The sequence below is a fragment of the Balaenoptera musculus genome, chromosome 9 (genome assembly GCF_009873245.2).
Source record: "Balaenoptera musculus isolate JJ_BM4_2016_0621 chromosome 9, mBalMus1.pri.v3, whole genome shotgun sequence".
In the NCBI taxonomy this organism is placed as follows: domain Eukaryota; kingdom Metazoa; phylum Chordata; class Mammalia; order Artiodactyla; family Balaenopteridae; genus Balaenoptera; species Balaenoptera musculus.
The window spans coordinates 83,904,423-83,919,286 of NC_045793.1; the positions used below are offsets into that span (position 1 = coordinate 83,904,423).

At 33.8% G+C, this 14,864-nt stretch overlaps 1 protein-coding gene across 1 annotated transcript in view; it reads left to right on the forward strand.

Annotated features, from left to right (window-relative positions):
- Positions 1-14,595, forward strand: part of SEMA3C (semaphorin 3C) — a 184,343-nt gene extending 169,748 nt beyond the window's left edge. Inside the window, exons 16-18 of the mRNA XM_036863864.1 lie at positions 7,406-7,473; positions 9,599-9,729; positions 13,249-14,595. Of these exons, the coding sequence (XP_036719759.1) occupies positions 7,406-7,473; positions 9,599-9,729; positions 13,249-13,662 (613 nt within the window). The 3' untranslated portion in view covers positions 13,663-14,595. The remainder of the gene's footprint in view (positions 1-7,405; positions 7,474-9,598; positions 9,730-13,248) is intronic.
- Positions 14,596-14,864: the final 269 nt, after the last annotated feature.

Consider the following 14,864-nt stretch of genomic DNA (forward strand, 5'->3'; position numbering starts at 1 on the left):
CAAACAATTATATGCCAATAAAATGGACAACTACAAAGAAATGGACGAATTCTTGGAAAGGTACAATTTTCCAAGACTGAACCAGGAAGAATAAGAAAATATAAACAGAACTATTACAAGTAATGAAATTGAAACTGTAATTAAAAATCTTCCAACAGGGGCTTCCCTGGTGGGGCAGTGGTTGAGAATCTGCCTGCCAATGCAGGGGACACGGGTTCGAGCCCTGGTCTGGGAAGATCCCACATGCTGCGGAGCAACTGGGCCCGTGAGCCACAATTACTGAGCCTGCGCGTCTGGAGCCTGTGCTCCGCAACAAGAGAGGCCGCGATAGTGAGAGGCCCGCGCACCGCGATGAAGAATGGCCCCCGCTTGCCACAACTAGAGAAAGCCCTCGCACAGAAACAAAGACCCAACACAGCCATAAATAAATAAAAAAAAAAAATTAAAAAAAAAAAAATCTCCCAACAAACAAAAGTCCAGGACCAGATGGCTTCACAGGAGAATTCTATCAAACATTTAGAGAAGAGCTAACACCTATCCTTCTCAAACTCTTCCAAAAATTGCAGAGGGAGAAACACTCCCAAATTCATTCTACAAAGCCACCATCACCCTGATACAAAACCAGAAAAAAGATATCACAAAAAAAGAAAATTATAGACCAATATCACTGATGAACATAGATGCAAAAATTCTGGACAAAATACTAGCACACAGAATCCAACAGCACATTAAATGGATCATACACCATGATCAACTGGGATTTATCCCAGGGATGCAAGGATTCTTCAGTATATGCAAATCAATCAATGTGATACACCACATTAACAAATTAAGGAATAAAAACCATATGATCATCTCAATAGATGCAGAAAAAGCTTTTGACAAAATTCAACATCATTTATGATAAAAGCTCTCCAGAAAATGGGCATAGAGGGAACCCACCTCAACATAATAAAGGCCATATATGACAAACCCACAGCAAGCATCATACTCAATGGTGAAAAACTGAAAGCATTTCCACTAAGATCAGGAACAAGAAAAGGATGTCCACTCTCACCACTCTTAATCAACATAGTTTTGGAAGTCCCAGCCACAGCAATCAGAGAAGAAAAAGAAATAAAAGGAATACAAATTGGAAAAGAAGAAGTAAAACTATCACTGTTTGCTGATGACATGATACTATACATAGAAAATCCTAAAGATGCCACCAGAAAACTACTAGAACTCATCAATGAATCTGCTAAGGTTTCAGGATACAAAATTAATGCACAGAAATCTCTGGCATTGTTATACACCAACAATGAAAAATCAGAAAGAGAAATTAAGGAAACACTTCCATGTACCATTGCAACAAAAAGAATAAAATACCTAGGAATAAACCTGCCTAAGGAGGCAAAAGACTTGTACTCAGAAAACTGTAAAACACTGATGAAAGAAATCAAAGATGACATAAACAGATGGAGAAATATACCATGTTCTTGGATTGGAAGAATCAATATTATGAAAATGACCATAGTATCCAAAGCAATCTACAGATTCAATGCAATCCCTGTCAAATTACCAATGGCATTCTTCACAGAATTAGAGCAAAAAATTTCACAATTTGTATGGAAACAGAAAAGACCCTGAATAGCCAAAGCAATCTTGAGAAAGAAAAAAGGAGTTGGAGGAATCAGGCTTCCTGACTTCAAACTATACCATGAAGCTACAGTAATCAAGACAGTATGGTACTCTCACAAAAACAGAAATATAGATCAATGGTACAGGATAGAATGCCCAAGAACATACAATGGAGAAAAGACAGCCTCTTCAATAAGTGGTGTTGAGAAAACTGGACAGCTACATGTAAAAGAATGAAATTAGAACACTCCCAAACACCATACACAAAAATAAACTCAAAATGGATTAAAGACTTAAATGTAAGACCAGATACTATGAGACTCTTAGAGGAAAACATAGGAAAAACACTCTTTGACATAAACCACAGCAAGATCTTTTTTGACCCACCTCCTAGAGTAACGGAAATAAAAACAAAAATAAACAAATGGGACTTAATTAAACTTAAAAGCTTTTGCACAGCAAAGGAAACCATAAACAAGACAAAAAGAGAACCCGCAGAATGGGAGAAAATATTTGCAAATGAAACAACAGACAAAGGATTAATCTCCAAAATATACAAACAGCTCATGGAGCTCAATATCAAAAAACAAACAATCCAGTTAAAAAATGGGCAGAAGACCTAAATAGACATTTCTCCAAGGAAGACATACAGATGGCCAAGAGGCACATGGAAAGATGCTCAACATCACTAATTATTAGAGAAGTGCAAATCAAAACTACAATGAGGTATCACCTCACACCAGTTAGAATGGGCATCATCAGAAAATCTACAAACAACAAATGCTGGAGAAGGTGTGGAGAAAAGGGAATCCTCCTGCACTGCTGGTAGGAATGTAAATTGATACAGCCACTATGGAGAACAGTATGGGGGTTCCTTAAAATACTAAAAATAGAACCACCATATGACCCAGCAATCCCACTACTGGACATACACCCCGAGAAAACCATAATTCAAAAAGAGACATGTACCACAATGTTCATTGCAGCACTATTTACAATAGCCAGGACATGGATGCAACCTAAATGTCCATTGATAGATGAATGGATAAAGAAGATGTGGCACATATATACAATGGAATATTACTCAGCCATAAAAAGAAAGGGAATTGAATTATTTGTAGTGAGGTGGATGGACCTAGAGTCTGTCATGTAGAGTGAAGCAAGTCAGAAAGAGAAAAACAAATACCGTATGTTAACGTATATATATGGAATCTAAAAAAAAATAATAATAATAATACTGATCAACCTAGTTGCAGGGCAGGAATAAAGAGGTAGACATAGAAAATGGACTTAAGGACATGGGGTTGGAGAGCGAAGCTGGGGCGAAGGGAGAGTAGCATGGACCTACATACAGTACCAAATGTAAAATAGTTGGCTGATGGGAAGCAGCAGCATAGCACAGGGAGATCGGCTCAGTGCTTTGCAATGACCTAGAGGGGTGGGATAGGGAAGAGGGGAGGCAGGCTCAAGAGGAAGGGGATATGGGGACATGTATATGCATATGGGTGATTCGCTTTGTTGTGCAACAGAAACTAACACAGTATTGTGAAGCAATTATACTCCAATAAAGACCTATTTTTAAAAAAGTATAAAGAATTCATACCACTCAATAGCAAAAATACAAATAATTTGATAAAAAATGGTCAGAAGATCTGAATAGACATTTTCCAAGGAGACATACAGATAAACAAGGGGCACATGAAAAGATGCTAAGCATCACTAATCATTAGAGAAATGCAAATCAAAAACCACAATGAGGTATCACCTCATACCTGTTAGAATGGCTATTATCAAAAAGTCAAAAAATAACGAGTGTTACCGTGGATGTGGAAGAAAGGGAACCCTTGTGAACTGTTGATGTGAATGTAAATTGGTGCACCCACTATGGCAAAGTGTATAGGTTCCCGAAAAAATTAAAAATAGAACTACCATGCAATCCAGCAATTCCACTTGTGGGTACTTACCCAAAGAAAACAAAAACACTAATTCGAAAAGATATATGCTCCCACATGCTTATTGCAACATTATTTTCAATAGCAAACGCATGAAAACAACCCAAGTGTCCATCAGTGGATGAATGAGTAAAGAAGATATGGTAGATAGATGATAGATAGATAGATAGATAGATAGATAGATAGATAGATAGATAGATAGATAGATAGATAGATAGGTACATACATACATACATACACACACACACAATGGAATACTCTTCAGCCATAAAAAATGATGGAATCTTGCCATTTGTGACAACATGGTTGGACCTTGAGGGCATTATGCTAAGGAAAATAAGTCAGACAGAGAAAGACAAATACTGTATGATCTCACTTTTATGTGGAATTTTAAAAACAACAACAACAAAAGCAAGCTCATAGATACAGAGAACAGATTTGTGGTTGCCAGAGGTAGGGGCGGTGGTGGTGGGAAAAATGGACAAAAGGGGGTCAGGAGGTACAGACTTCCAGTTACAAAATAATTAAGTTGTAGGTATGTAAGGTAAAGCATGGTGACTGCTTAATAATACTGTAGCGCATATTTGAAAGTTGCTAGGAGAGTAGATCTTAAAAGTCCTCATCACAGGAAAAACAAAAAACTTTTTTAATTGACTACGTAAGGTGACAGATGTTAACTAGACTTACTGTGGTGATCATTTTGCAATATATATAAATATGAAACTGTACACCTGAAACTAATATAATGTTATATGTCAATTATACCACAGTTTTTTAAGTACAGATAGGAAATAAAACATGTATCATGGGCTGAAAAATAAACTAACGATTTAAAGAGCTATCTTGATACCTCTAGCAGTGTCTTAATTCTATCACAGAGATCCAAAAAAAATACTGTATATATATATATATATATATATATATATATATATATATATATATATATATAGCTCCATTCTAGTAGGTGTGAGGTGATATCTCATTGTGGTTTTGACTTGTGTGTATTTGTGTGTGTGTGTGTGTGTACATATACACACATATATAAGGTATTCCTTGGCCTATACTTACCTGTCTTTGGCTAGCATACTGGGAGTTTCATTAAAACTATCTATACTATTTAAATTCTCCAAATTATTCCCAAACTTTTTTAAGCATACAGTTATAGTGAATGCAAAACATGTTTGCTGCATGAATTATTTCCTAAATTCCCATATGTAGTATTTGTTTTCTTTAGAGATTAAATAGTAATAATGAAAATGATCATTTGGAGTAATTTTCATTTTCTTTAATAGTGTTAACTTACCTGGTTTTATTTCGATTGCACTATCTAACTGGAACACAAGGATCATGTAGAGGAATTCATAGGAATGAAAAACAAAAACATGTCCTTTGTATGGAAACAAAGAAGTACAGTTACACTTGGAAATCAATGGAGGTTATATTTTGACATAATAGAGTTGTTAAGTATCATTGGCTCAGTAGTTTCTCTTTTTTTAAAAAAGTTTTATCATAGTAAACAACATAAACATTTTTCCTCTTCACCCTCAACTACCTTTATTTGTGCATCTGTATCAAATATTACAATTTAATCTCAAATGTTATTTATTCTGGATTCAGACATGAAGTTGGAAACTTTAAGACAAGATCATCGGTTCACCCTTAAAGTAAATATCTGCTTTTTACACAAGAAGTAGATGATTTCAGTGTTTATCCAAAAGAATAGACTATAATGGCGGAAACATTGGCAACTTGAGCCAAATCCCCAATCCTACATGCAATATAATATGACTGTCTACCCTCATGCTTTCACAATGCTATACAAATGCCTGAAAGGGAATCTACACATACAGAAAGCTCAGATGGCTGCCTTGTTGTTTTCATCATTTAAGCCAAGCCATAACAATGGTATTTGAATGGTATTTGAATGTCTGGAAGCTATGTGATACTGCAAATTCAGATCGCCCAGCTTGGAGGTTCATGTACTTGAGTAAACTGTAACATAGTGCTGACCACAGGACAATAAATTTAACCATTGTGAGTAATATTGCTTGTCTAGATGGCTGAAAATGACCAGTTCAGCCATAAGAACTGTCATATGGTTCTCATATAATATACGCTCACAAGTTAGCTGGTAGTAAATAACGCTGTGACTTCAAAATATAGCAAATACAATGCAGTAAAAACCTGACATAGGAGCTATTCTAAAGTACAGTATTAATCATAATTTCTGAGACAAGAGTGACTTCCACTAGTTTGTTTGTGTGTGATTGTAAAGAAATATACAATTGAATAAGCATCATGTGGCTTTTTGGGAGAAACAATACTTAAATGACACAAAAATTGTACTCATATTTTCATAAATAGATGTATATAATCCCTTGATTATTTAAACTACTAACTATTTGCTGTAACCTTAAAATAATTGTTTTCATTATCATTGACTTTGAGGTTCGTTTTGCTTTGCAAATTTTATAATCCCAGTGTGATTTTAATATTTCCCTTCTTCTTACTGAATATTTTAATTTATCATTAAGGTTAAAAATATTAAGAGAGACTTAACTAACCCAATTAAGTTATATGCTTATCCATATATACTTTTCAGCATTGATAATAAACAACCGATCTACCCCTGTACTCCCAATATTTGAAGAGCGTTCCCTTTCTTCTCTCTTATAACAATGTTCATGCCCACGATTCATTGCTAAGAGAATTTCAGTTGGTCTATTTTGATTTGTTGCACTATGTAATACAACTGAAGCTAATATGTAAGTGAATCTGAGACAAGAAATTAAATAGTTTGCAAGTAACTTTAAACTTTTATTTAAATAATGACCAACTTACAAAGGTTGTAACTAAATTTTTGAAATGCTTAAGTTGGTGATATGTAACAAGTAAATGCCCTGAGTGAACCTTGATTGGATCCTGAATAAACTTTAAAAAATTCATAAGGGATATTTTGGGGACAAGTAGTGAAATTTTAATATAAAATGTGTATTATATGGTATTATTAAATAAATATTGATATCTTTAGTATAATAATGATATTGTTCTTATGTAGGGAAATTACTTATTCTTAGAAGACACATACATTTAAGGGTGTAAAATTACCATGTCTGCAACTTATTTTCTAAAGATTTTCATATATGTGCATACACAGTATATACATGACATATACTTGCATATGAGAGAAAAAATAAATATGGCAAAACACGATTTATGAGTCTAGGTATACCATCATTCATTGTATTCATATATCCACTTTTCTGTAGTCTTGACATTTTTCAAAATAAAAGCGTGAAGGAAAATTCTTATTCTAGTAAATGAAAAATTTTGCTTAACTTTATACTAAAAATCCATGCTCTCTGTATCTCTTGTTCTGAAAACTTTTTAGTATATCTGGAAATGGTTTGAAAACATTGACTTTTGTAAGAGAATTATACTTATTTAAGAAAAAATTATAAGGAGGAAGATGCTAGTGAGTTTATACTTTGGAGTTATCATCTTAGAAAATTTTCTATGAATGTCTCTAAAATAAAAATTTACACTATTAACTTGGCATCTAGCATTTAGCCAGGACGTACGCATAATAGGAGGTTCATCTATCACAAGTGGTAGATGGGGAGAGTTTGAATTAATTCATATTGAAAAACAAGGTTAAGTACCCACACTATATTTGAAGCATTGAACAAAAAAATGCAGATAATCAGACCACTTTTTCTGTATGAAAGCTTAGGCAATCAGAAGATTGCAAAATTTAAACTGAAGTCTTTTAAATGTGGTATAATTGGCAATGTTAATTCTAAGTCACTTGTATATACTTCTGTGCTTTATAGGAGGAGCCGAAGACAAGATGTGAGACATGGAAATCCATTGACTCAATGCAGAGGATTTAATCTAAAAGGTAATTAAAAGTGGTCAAACTTGGTAAAGAGTAGCAGTGCTCAATATCATATTTCAGTAAGGGAAACCTCATAATAGATTAAAGTATGTCATTTTAAAGAAAGATTCACTATAAAAATTAGTGGTATTCATATATGGTAATTAAAAATTAAATGTTATTTGTATGTATACTAAGAATTTTGTAAAACAAAAGTCCGGGAACACAGATAACTTGGGTATGTTAGTAGGTAAGTCTTTCACAAAGATAGTAATTATAGATTTTCCTAGACATTATTTTCTTTCTGAAGAAAAAAATTTACTTATTTTTTTGTTTACCACTGAAGAAAAAATAACATCTTGTTTGTTTGTTTTTTACTGTGTTAAATTACATACAAAATTTACTATTTTAACCATTTTACAGTGTACAGTTCTGTGGCATTAAGTACATTCACAGTGTTGTGCAACCGGCACCACAATTTTTTCATCATCCCTAAGTTAAACTCCATGCCCATTAAACACTAACTCCCTATTCCCCCTTCCCCAGCTTCTGGCAACCACTGTTCTAATTTCTGTCTCTATGAATCTGAATACTCTAGATATCTCATATAGGTGAAATCATACAATATTTGTCCTTTTGTAAATGGCTTATTTCACTTAGCCTAATGTCTTCTTCAGGGTTCATTCATGTTGTAACATGTGTCAGAATATTTTTTTTCCTGTTTAAGGTGAAAACATAATCCATTGTATGTATAATATATATCGCATTTTGTTTACCCACTCATCCATCAATGAACACTTGCACTGCTTCCAAATGTTGGCTATTATGAATTATCCTGCTCTGAACATGGGTGTACTTTAGTGCCTTGGTTTTACAGTTTACAACCATTCCATTTACTTCTGGCAGTCCTGCCTTGTATCTTACAATTAATCTAATTCCTTTCTTCCCATCCTGACATGGAGATATTATGTTATTATACTTTTCCCACTGACCCCCTCCCTCCACCTCCACCCCACCAACAGAGGGACCTTCCTCCAGGCTCACCAAGGTGCTACAGAGGTACTGTTGTTAACTGTTAACACTGAGATTCCTGTTGCTAATCTTTTTGAGTCTGGGCATTTTTGGTTTTATTTAAATAATGAAATTCTTGTCACTAACTACACTAACTACAAGAAGAAAATTGAGACACATTTTGCTTAATTGTTCCATACATCTAATTGAGGGAATAAAGCCAGGTTACTATTTCTCTGTTTGCTGAGTATTTTATAAATCTGAGTGTCAGTCATAGTGGTAAGAGTATTTGCAGCAGAGGTAATGATGAACAAACACCAGTGTTGATTTTGTGTCAAAACCTGAGCTAAGTGCTTTTTTATGGATTATTTCAGTGCTCAAGAAATTATTCTTAAGTAAGGTCTATTCCTATTCCCACTTTATGAATGAGGATTCTGCCCATGTCTAAGCTACCACATGATTATACTAAATACTCTTCCTAATTTAAGACTTTCAGTAAAGAATGTCTGAAAATGTCTGTTTTAGAACCAAGTAAAACTGAAGCACAGAGATATTAAATAACTTCTCTAAGGTTACACAGCCAGTAGTGATGAAGTCAAGATTTTACCTCAGGCAAAATCTGATTTCAAAGATCATTTTCTCAACCATTACATCCCACTGTGGCCACACCTTGCTTTCTGCCTTTTCCCAATGTTTCCGAATTTAATCTATACCACACTGAGTATGGAGTTTAGGGGTGGGATAAACTTGGCTTCAGTATTGCCTGGCACTTACTAATTCTTTAACTAAGATATGTTTCCTCATAACTCACAGCCTCAATTTGTTCAGCTATGAAAAGCTGAGAAAATTTAATTCACAAAGATGTTATAATAATTAAATGTTCAAGATGATATTAAGTGCATTCCTTCGTGTAAAGTAATTCTTGAATAAACATTCGTTCCCTTATATCTTTCTCTCCTTCCCTTTAGGTTAAACAAACCAGGCAAACAATGTATAATAGTCTGCTTGTTAAATGATTAAGACTGCTTTTGGGGTTTGCCATAGTTGCTCACAATTTTATAGAGAAACAAACATTCATATAATAGAATATGTTCCAAATTCCATTGTCATCCTCTCTCCTTTTATTTTTGCTCTTCAGCATATAGAAATGCAGCTGAAATTGTTCAGTATGGAGTAAAAAATAACACCACTTTCCTTGAGTGTGCCCCCAAGTCTCCACAGGCATCTATCAAGTGGTTGTTACAGAAAGACGAGGACAGGAGGAAAGAGGTGAGTAACTCAGCAGAGCAGCAATCAGTCAGGGCTTTGGAAAGAGCATTAAATCACCATCCCTCAGGGAGGTTCAGATCAAATGAAAAAGGAAAGACATATGAACATCCTTTAATGTCTCTGGGATGACAAGTGCCACCTTCTTTAAAATCCTTTGTCCATAGAGTTGACGGATTAATTAGAAATCCTCTCTTCCTGCTCACCTTGATAACACAGTGATTAAAACAAGAGCTTGCACACTCAGATGGGGATATTGATGTGAGGAAGCATTTGTAGAAGAAACAAGATGTGTGCAAATCCAGAAGCTAAGTTCTCGGCACCTTTGTGTGATTCACAAGATAAAAGGGGCTTTTAAAAAAGTTCAATTTTCCTCAGCAAGAAATGGCAAAGAACATTTTTCTGCTGTGTGGTAATCTGTTTCCATTGCTTTATTATTCATAACTCCTGGGGTTTTGTTAGGTAATATGTGGAATCATTGTGTATGGGACCATTGCCTTTATTTACTGATATGTAAAAAAACCCTCGATTTTCAAATAAAAGGACACTTATATTAACCTTTCACTGATTGTAAAGAGCTGCTTTAAAAGGAAAACATTGTAAAACAGCATAGAGTGAAATATTATAAATAATGAATTCTATGATATTGATGTCACGTTGTCCTGACAAATGAGAGGATAAGAAGAAAAATATATATGGATATATAAACCATCAAAGTAGCCTAGACTGCAATGGTACTAACAGTACATCATAAAGTCTGATGCAGCAAAGAGAAAATAGAGCCTTCTGCATTTGTGTGTGTTCTATTGTAGGCAGTTTCCGTACTACATATTAGGTTAATGAGGGCTATGTAGAATGGATACAATCCCAAGCTGTAGAACACAGGCATTGCATCAAAATTACTGAAACAGATGTTGGCTCTTTATGAGAAAATACTTCCCAATTCTCAGACCTGCCTATCCAAAGATGTTATGAGTTGTTTAGGAAATTTTGTGTCCCCTGTCACTGGAATATTAAACCATAGGCTGATGACCACTTGCATAAGATGAGATATAACTGTCAAAGATGAGCTCAATGGACTTCAGGGCCCCTTCTTGCCCCAGATTTCCATGATATTAAATTTTTCTTTTTTAGTTTTTTCATTAAAAAAAAATATTGTTTGAGACCTATTTTCTTTGCTATCAAATCTATCATCAAATTAGTCTTGAATTGTCTGCAGTCTAATTAATTTTAAATTATTTTGAATGGATATGGAGCATAAGAATAATTGCCTTGCAAAATAATCGGGGGTAAAATTCATAGTATACTATGATGATTATCATACAGAAATGGAATTCTTAGGCTAGAACATGACATGTGGACATGAACCATCCTTCCAGAGAAATTCTGTGTGTGTGTATGTGAATTGGAAATCTAAAACTCAAACGGGGGCTTACCTAACATAAATAAAATGCTTTTCTTTTATTCAGTAGAAAGTTCAGTGGAATAATATGTAATGAGTGAATGTAATTTCTATTATGTAAAATTGAAATAAATGAATATATACAGTCTTGAATACATGTCACAGGAATTATCAAATGAAATTTAAAAAGGAATGGATCATGAATTTTATCACTTTTATGATATTTCTAATGTTCTACTTCAGAAGGTTCAAGAATGTGGAGACTCAGATATGACTATCTTGATTTTTCTTCCAATCTCAAAAAACAGAAGAATGCCATAGTTTAAGACTATGAAAAAATTAACTCTAATGTAATTACTAAAATCTGTTCTGTCCAGAATTCAAGCAGATCACAATTCCACTCAGTCTCACTTTAGCTGAATAAACTATTAATATTTAATTAAATTTATTTTAATTCTTCCTTAGTAGCTTAGGCAAACATACACATATTTCTCATATTAATGGTGTGTAAATATTGAACTTTTATTTTTGAAAAGTAAGACAAATGGTAAAAAAAAGCTTGCAGAGAAAAATGCAAATAGTTCATATTGAATAGCATAAGTGAAAACTAAAAGCCCTCCTCTTCTCCACTTCAATACTTATTCCCACTTCTCAGAGTATAAAGCTGCTAAGAATTATATATTCCTCCAAATAGTCTCCATAATCTTCCTATTTTCCGCTCTCTCTTTGTCTGTCTCTGTCTCTCTGATACATACACACAGACACACACACAGACACACACACAGACACACACACACACACACACACACACATCATATCAGTACATGTGGAGCTACCTTATTTTTCTTGGCTGCATAGTATTCCACTGTAGGAACATACCTGAAGTTTTCTAAAGCTATCTACTGGTTACATTATTTCTTGTTTTTCCTCTTATCAAAAACATCATGTAAATGAATATCTGCATACTTGTAAGAGTATATCTTCTATATAAATTCCTAGAAATAAAATGTCTGCACTGAATATTATATACATGCTAATAGATATTATCAAATTGGCCTCCAAAATTTTTCCCAATTTCACACAAATGGAAAAGGCTTTCTTTTCTTTTATTTCTGAATGCATTCCTACATTATTTAAAACTGTTTTCAAGGCACATTTAAACTTTAAAAATTAAATGAACATAAAAAAATTTGCTTTATGTATTTCTGTCCTTACTTTTTCCTAATCTCTCTTTTCTAGTTCTGTTCTATTTTTTGTATTTCAATACTATATTTTGCCTTCCCTTATTTTTCTTTGGGTCAAATTTCTTTCTTCCCTCAACGAAAGAGCATTCCTGAGTATACATGTGAAGGAACTACTTACCACTTAGGTTTTTATGTGTTCATTGACAATACTATAGCGGGAACTGTAAGGAAATGGATTTCAGCATTTAGTTTATATCTAGAAAATGATATTTTTTCCAGTATAAGCCTGTCAAGTAATTAAATATTCACCTCATAGCTTCTTATTACTTTTCCTTGGAAAGTAAAACCACTTGGAGTACTTATAAGATAATGAGTTCCAGCTTATTTTCAGTCATTCTTTGTGTTAGATAATAGGAAAAAGCCCTTGATAATGTTCAAAACGCTGCCTCTGCTTATAAAATTTTTAGTTAAGGGAATATTCATTCATTCATTGAAAAAAAGGTAAAATTCAACCCTTTAATTGTGGCTTCATGTTATTACTCAATAAGTGAGTATTTTTGTTACAATAAAAGGCAAGAACTACAGGATAAAATAGACATTTTAAACTATCTGTGAATTTCATTTTTATATGTTGACTGTGATTTACATTCCAGAAACATTCAAAACTCTGGCTTATATGTGGAGAAACTACTTCTATCCAAAGGGAACGCACTTTAAGCTATTTTGGGCAATATGAGTGATAACTTCACCCTCTCTTTAATAGATTCAGTACTGCTGAGACTAGATTTCCTGAGCAAAAAAAAAAGAAAAAAAAGACAATGGAACTTACCAAAAATCTGTGTCCGCTAAGAAGGAAGTTAACACTCTGTATTGTTGGTCATATCTTTTTAGAAGATATAGAGTTAGGTATTCAGATCTTTGATATCTCTCTTTTAGGTCAAGCTGAATGAGCGAATCATAGCCACTTCACAAGGACTCCTGATCCGCTCTGTTCAGGATTCTGACCAAGGACTGTATCACTGCATCGCAACAGAAAACAGCTTCAAGCAGACCATAGCCAAGATCAACTTTAAAGTTTTAGATTCCGAAATGGTGGCTATTGTTACAGACAAATGGTCTCCATGGACCTGGGCCAGCTCTGTGAGGGCTTTACCCTTCCACCCGAAGGACATCATGGGGGCGTTCAGCCACTCAGAAATGCAGATGATTAATCAGTACTGCAAAGATACTCGGCAGCAACATCAACAGGGAGAAGAATCCCAGAAGATGAGAGGGGACTATGGCAAGTTAAAGGCTCTCATCAATAGCCGGAAAAGTAGAAATAGGAGGAATCAGCTGCCAGAGTCATAATGTTTTCTTAAATGAGGCTTATGCTTCCATCAGTAAATGATCTGTCTTCAGTGATCAACTTCTGAGCAAAGAATCTTGTGCTTTACCCATGGGAAATTCCTGAGAAAGGTGGTTACTCACTCCTAAAGGTGAACGTTACGTGAACTGAAATGAGTATGCATTTTCTTGTATGATATTGACTAGCACTAGACATGTCATGGTCCTCATGGTGCATAGAAATATTTAACTTAACCTAGATTTTATTTATATCTTTATTTACCTTTTCTTCAAAACCAATATGGCGACTATAAAACTAGAATTCTTACATCCCTTAATTGAACTAGGGCCGTAACCTGTGATCTTCGATCCTTGCTTTAAGGGTTTAGAGTTCTAACTGTCAATCATTTGTATACAAAACCAAATGCCAAGTTCACAATTTTTACATAGTAAAAGTTATATAAATGCATGTGACAGAGTAGTTGTCAAAAGAAACGTAGAATAGAAAAGAGACAAGGAAGAGGGAATCTAAAAGTTGTATAAAACACAAGCGATTTTCATAAAAAGATAACATGGAGTTTATGTGCTTCCAGTGAAATATAGTATTAGTTACTTTTAAGATTGCAAAAATTATCAGTTGTTGATATCTGTCATTGATCTCTGTTCCCTTGTTTCAGGAAGATAAAAGGACCACTAACCATTAATATCTTTAATATTGGAATTATATCAGTGAAGCGTTTAAGTTTATATTGTTATGTAATCATCTTCCAAACAAAAGCACTTTCTTTTTTGGAAGTTATTTAAGTTATTCTAGACTCAGAGAATATAATCTTACACAGTTTAATTGATAAATGTGTTTATTCTAATTTTCTAGTTTGTATGGCATTTTAAAAAATATAAGAAGAAATTTCTTTTGAAATATCAAACTTGTATATGAGGGCCGAAACAATCAAAATGGAAAAAAAAGAAAAAACAAGGTAGAAAATACAATTTTATTGACAGAAGTTTATTAAAAATGTTACTAATTTTTAACTTCAATAATTAATTTCAATGATTAACTCACTTTTTTTTGTTTACCAACCTCAGATATCATACTGACTTTTAAGTCACCGATTCTTTTTTTTTTTTTAATACTCTTTCATGTGTGCTGGAGAGACGCTCATTTTGTGGAGAAGTGAGAAAAATTCTAATTTGAACAAAAATAGACATACTTTATTTTAAAAGAA